General features: G+C 34.7%; 1 protein-coding gene across 4 annotated transcripts; it reads left to right on the top strand.

The window, feature by feature from the left end:
- Positions 1 to 483: 483 nt before the first annotated feature.
- On the top strand, positions 484 to 4,818 carry LOC121250347 (ras-related protein RHN1-like). 4 transcript variants are annotated; one of them, XM_041149457.1, is made up of 8 exons: positions 503 to 768; positions 1,411 to 1,488; positions 1,585 to 1,752; positions 2,317 to 2,365; positions 3,214 to 3,287; positions 3,785 to 3,878; positions 4,208 to 4,330; positions 4,587 to 4,818. In XM_041149457.1, the coding sequence occupies exons 1-7, from the start codon at positions 730 to 732 to the stop codon at positions 4,306 to 4,308; spliced, it is 603 nt and encodes a 200-aa protein (XP_041005391.1). In that variant the 5' UTR covers positions 503 to 729; the 3' UTR covers positions 4,309 to 4,330; positions 4,587 to 4,818. The 4 variants fall into 4 exon arrangements, with proteins under 4 accessions (XP_041005393.1, XP_041005391.1, XP_041005390.1 ...); XM_041149456.1 differs by having other exon boundaries at positions 505 to 768; positions 4,570 to 4,818; XM_041149458.1 differs by having other exon boundaries at positions 505 to 772; positions 4,570 to 4,818.
- The last annotated feature ends 909 nt before the right edge of the window (positions 4,819 to 5,727 follow it).

Raw genomic sequence — 5,727 nt, 5'->3', positions numbered from 1 at the left:
TAACTTTATCCATCAAGAGTAAACTTCTTCTACAATTAAGTAATAAATTATATCAGAAATGAGTATTTAGAACTTGTGCCATTAAAATAATTTCCCATTTAAAAAACATAAATTGAGAAAATCAAAACATTTATTAGATTAGAAAAACTGATCAAAGACTTTATTCATAGAAAATGCAGATCATGATGTTATCTAACCTCATAAGAAAAAGATTATACGAATGAAGAGAAACAAGATTCATGAATTCAAAATCATAATATATAAGAAGAGTGTGTTGGAATCAAGAGATCAAAATCTCAAAAACGTAAAATTTGTAACCAAGAGAATCTTGATCCAAGCTAAATCCGCCTGAGCCACAAAGTGGACAAAAGAAGAAGACAAAAAGAGTGAGAACTGAGGAACCAGGCAAATAAAAAAAGAAAAAATGGACAAAAATCAGAAACCAACCAGTCAACGGACAAAACTACCAGTCCCATTCCATACCCGCTACTACCTATTCATTTCCTACGTGTGTTTAGACTGATCCAAGCTTTCGTGGAATCAAGAAACACTTCTTCGCTGATAGCAATTTCCATCTCCTTTTCCTCCTCGTCTACACCTTTCCCAAAGCAGTAACAGGTGTTTCGCTCTCCCAGATTTCGCTTTCAAAACTGTTAACTTCTCTCTGCGCGCAGCCCTGCTTCTCCTTTGGTTAAAATCTTGAAGAGTTTTTTATACTTTAGATTGAGAATGGCGAGGACGGGCAACAAGAACGTACAAGCCAAGCTGGTGGGTATGTCTTCCTTATTTTCTTAGAATTCGCCCAAACAATGAAAAGGGTTTAACTTTATTTCACATGGATAAGATTTTTGAGACACGAATCTAACAACTTTGATATGTAGCATCTGAAATTTTTTGCTTTGGGTACCTTCGAATACGGACTTTTCATACTACACAACCTGTTATAGATATATAAATGCTGATTAACATAATTATTTGCCAAATCGTATGCCTTAATAACTTTTTTTTTTTTTTTATATATAAGTAATCATATGCCTTAATTACTACACGTAGCTGTATGAAGAAAGGAGGGAACTGTATGATTTTACGATCGTAGGTAGCTTTTATGCATGATTGCCACTAAAATCGACATCCGTCTTGTGAGACATTCTTGTTTCTTGGTCGTCGCCCCGAGATTATGTGGACTTCATGAGCTTGGTTTCCAATGACATACGATTTATAGATTGTTAAAATCGTATTGTGGCGTGGAGGGTATGATCCCAGCTTATCCCCTGCAAATGCAAGAAAGTTTTTGAATTAGCTATTAGTTGTCTTACATATAAGAATTTCGAAATTGATAGGAATGGTTATGGATCATTGGCGAAAGAGAAAGCTTTTGTTGTTTTTGATTTTATCAAGCTTTTACCCTAGGTATTTCTTGGGGACATGGGAGCTGGAAAAACAAGTTTGGTGTTGAGATTTGTAAAAGGCCAATTTTCTGAGTACCAGGTTCCTTATCTATTTCGTTACTATTTATCTGCACTCTCTTTTTCCTTCCTCAAAATCATGATAGTGTACAACCTCTAACATGAGTATAAGATGCAGGAATCAACCATTGGAGCGGCCTTCTTCACACAGGTCTTGTCACTAAATGAGGCCACTATTAAATTTGATATTTGGGATACAGCAGGACAGGAGAGATATCATAGTTTGGCTCCTATGTACTATCGTGGTGCAGCAGCAGCTGTTGTGGTTTATGACATTACAAGCATGGTAGCTATTTTACAAGAATCTACTAACCTTATTACTAGCTTTTCACATGTCAATTTCATCTAGAATTAGTTTTATTTTTAGCCTCTCACATACTCATTCTTGTGTCCAACTAATATCGTTAGTAGTGATCTAAACTTAAGCAGGTTTTCGAACGTCAATTCTAAGCTTTAGTAGCCAATTACCTTAATCCTCTCTAGTGTTTGTGTCCATTTCTTTGAACATTGTGGTGTTCAGATGGCCCTGTGTGTCCTCTCTTGAAGTTACCCACGTTGATTATAATCTTGAGATCTATCTGTGATTTTGTGAATGCTTTTTTCAAGTAGTAAGAGCAACAAAAATCTTCATTAAGAACTTTTTTCAGTTGGTTCTCATTTTACCTGCAATGTTTTTTTTTTGGGGATGTTTATAGCTAGGGTTCCCCACCCCCTTCTTTTATTACTTTGTGGCTTGGATTGTATATCCAATTAAATTATCTTTCTTTGGAAAAAAAGGAACTTGTCGGAGTTATGTAATCTGAAACTAGGGATGTATCTGACTCTTTAAATGCATGTGCTTATTTTTTAGGATTCATTTGTACGAGCCAAAAAGTGGGTTCAGGAATTGCAAAGACAAGGTAATTGACAGAAAATAATGAATTCAACACATACAAGCCGAGACTAAAACTATCCTGTATAATCTTCTTCTTTTTTCTATTGCTTCTTCAATCATTGTCCCCATCATCAATCTGTGTATGAAATTTTCAAGCTGAAATACTTCAAATCAGGACCGAATCACCTGCAATGGAAGTCTTTAACCTTCTTGAGATGCACTGATCCAGACAATCCATTTTGTGAGGCCCCTGTGGTACCCAGATGGGATGTATGTATGCCCATATCCATGGGTGGTTTCCTGTACAATAAATTGCCTGGGATTGCTTTCCTTTAGGAGTGAGATTATATTTGTTACTTTATACCTTCTATATTTTCTTCTATTGTGGAACCATAGTAGTCTCTATTTTACAATCTGTTCACTGCATGTTTTGCTGTCTTCACAATATGCAGGGGCCAATTTTGCTTCGGTGATACCTTAAAAGATAAATTTTTGTTATTATATAATTTTTCATTATAGCCAATGAATTATAGCTCAAATGAAACCTCTTCAACTTACAAAATGAGTGGAGGGTGGGGTCATGGAAAAAGACTTGCCACTATTGTTATGACCCTTTGGGTTCAATTTGACAGTATTTATCAGTTCTGAAAAATTTCCATCCCAAGGCTTTTATATGTTTGACCACCCCTTAAATTGACCGAGTTATAGAGGATTTAATGAAAACCATAAACAGAATTAATGTAGAAATCAAACTTAAGGTCATCTATTGGCTGGATCCTTCAACTTGATATTATGACCACTTATGCACATAAACTGATTATTCAAGTGAATTTAGTTCAATAGCTAACCTGCTTTCTTATTTTACCAAATCAGGAAATCCAAATTTGATAATGTTCTTGGCTGCCAACAAGGCTGACTTGGAAGGGAAGAGGAAAGTGGCAGCTGAGGTAGCTACACTTTTTCTTTTTTTTTTTTTTTTTTTTTTTTTTTTTTTTTTTTTTTTTTTTTGATAAGTAGGAAACTTTATTGATCAAATGAAACTAGGCAAAGCCCATGTACACAGGAAGTATACAAAAGAGACACCTAATTGCATTCTAGAAAGCTGAAAAGAAAGTAAAAACTCATGAATATTCCCTCCCTTTAAAACTATTGCAGAAAACCATTGAACCAAAGAAAAGAGGTAGCTACACTGTTACAGTCCAATATTCTTACCTTTATACTGTTTGTAGTTGATTGTACCCAATGGCACATTGGTTGCACCTTGATACTGTTTGTAGTTGAGTGTACTCAATGGCACATTGGTTGCACCTTGACATTTGTAATTTGTGTTAATTGTTCAAGCAGGTTATATGTTGGTTGTGATGATCATTATTGCAAATGAGTCCATTGCTTGATGCAATTGCCAAAAACAAAAAATTTCAATCCTCTGTAATAATGGTTGCAGGATGGTGATCAGTATGCTAAAGAAAATGGCTTGGTTTTTGTTGAAACATCTGCAAAAACTGCACAGAATGTGAACGAGCTCTTCTATGAGATAGGTAACTTTAGCTACTTTTTTTCTGTTTAAGATCGAGGGTTGACTCAAGCTTCAAATTTATGGCATTCCCAATATTTGACCCTGTAAGGGAAAAAAATTCAAGAAATAAGAATCCTAAAACGTGCCGGGGGATGGGCGAGGTCACTTATGGCTTCAAAACAACTTCTTTAGTTTATGTCCAATGGTGGCTTCATCCTTTGGTGACAACTTTTTTTTAATATGGCTCTGCCATTTATCCATGTATGGTGACATCAACCAACTGTTAACTAAATTTGATTCTTTGTTTTACCCAGAACTTTTTCGTGCTTATAGAGATGAGCTATTTTGCAGCAAAGAGACTGGCGAAAGCTAACCCTTCACGTACAACTGGGATGAAGTTACAGGGCAGATCACAAGAAAGTGGAAGAAGACTGTTTTGCTGCTCTGCATGATGCCCATACTTCCTCTGCAACTGTATGTAATGCTTGCAATCTTGCGAACTTACCATTAGTTATTGTGCAGTCACCATTTTTATTTATTATCTGAAAACATGAAGTCAAAGTGATTGTCCAGATTTCCTTCATTATTTTGATCCGTCAGTGATCGAGCTACCTTACCTGCGGGTGATGTATTTAGTTAGTGCTTATATATAGAATATCTCAAAACAATTTATATTGACAGGAAGAAATATTTTGTTTCCCTTATTTTGCCAGCTCCCATCTTATAGCAGGTTTTCCTTGATCACTTTCAAGGACATCACCACTCAATCAGATGGAAATTCATTGTGGCTAATCAAAGGTGCAGACTGACATGCAAGCTTCACAAACATGCTGTAAGAACATTTGTTCTATGTACATTTTAAGATCTCATTAGAAAACAATTTGCGACACTTTCAGACATCTTGCATAACTCTGTATGGCCGAGACAATGATTATTGAATACAAAGTGAATAAACCACTGAAGTAAGAAGTGTGATAGGTAAAGAGCAAAATTTGATTACTTAATTGTATGCAATATAACTATTAAGCAGTGCATACAAATGACCTGGGAATCGATTTTGCAATGAGCAGTGCAGACAAATAAGCCGTGGAGGGACTCAAAGTACTTGAACAATGAGAAATACCTGCCATGATTTTACCTCTTCTTTGTTGTGAAATAACTGAGTGTCCCTAAAGTTGTCCATGGAATATGTGAATTGAATCATTTACCACTACTACTATTATAGTATTTCCTCCTCTTTGTTAGCCAATGAACAGTACCTTAAACAGGCCACTAAGGTGGAGAACTAAAAGAGAAAATCAGGGATCTCACAAGGGGACCAAGGTGGTATTGTCAGCTTAGATGGTGCCCTATGATCATCAAAAGGGAAACAACAAGACTCGCCCTTATCAAAAGTAGGCAAAAAGAGCACGGCGGGTGTCAGATTTTTTTTTTTTTTTTTTTCTGGCAAATATAAATAGAAATGACATTCACATATTTTGTACCGAATTTTTTTAATTTTTTTTACTTAATGATTAAGAAATTATTTTTTTAATGATTTTGTATTTTTTTTTTTATTTTTAAAAATATTTAAAGGGATTTAAAAAATGGTTGAAGAAAATAGGAAAAAAAAAACAATCTACACTATTCGGTACCAAATTTTCGGTAGGCATAGCAGCACTCTTTACTCAATCTCGTAGATTTGCCTCCCTTAAGGTTACTATTAGTGCAAATTGCACTTCTTATTTTTTATTTTCTTTTAAATATTTTTTAAACATTCTTAACAAAAAATATATATAATTTTATTAATATTTACTTTCTTAATCATTAAAAGAAATTAAAATATCCAAACGATAACTTTCAGAGGAAAATTCCATGGGGTTAAGTATTAT

Source organism: Juglans microcarpa x Juglans regia, chromosome 2D (genome assembly GCF_004785595.1).
Source record: "Juglans microcarpa x Juglans regia isolate MS1-56 chromosome 2D, Jm3101_v1.0, whole genome shotgun sequence".
Taxonomy (NCBI): Eukaryota; Viridiplantae; Streptophyta; class Magnoliopsida; order Fagales; family Juglandaceae; genus Juglans; species Juglans microcarpa x Juglans regia.
This window is presented reverse-complemented; position numbering and strand designations above follow the sequence as displayed.

Bases quoted from the DNA above. Each gene is read 5' to 3' on its own strand.
- LOC121250347 (XM_041149457.1), top strand. From the start codon at position 730: ATGGCGAGGACGGGCAACAAGAACGTACAAGCCAAGCTG. The intron at 1,753-2,316 runs GTAGCTATTTTA...CTTATTTTTTAG, and splicing joins TTTATGACATTACAAGCATG to GATTCATTTGTACGAGCCAA. The intron at 3,288-3,784 runs GTAGCTACACTT...TAATGGTTGCAG, and splicing joins AGAGGAAAGTGGCAGCTGAG to GATGGTGATCAGTATGCTAA.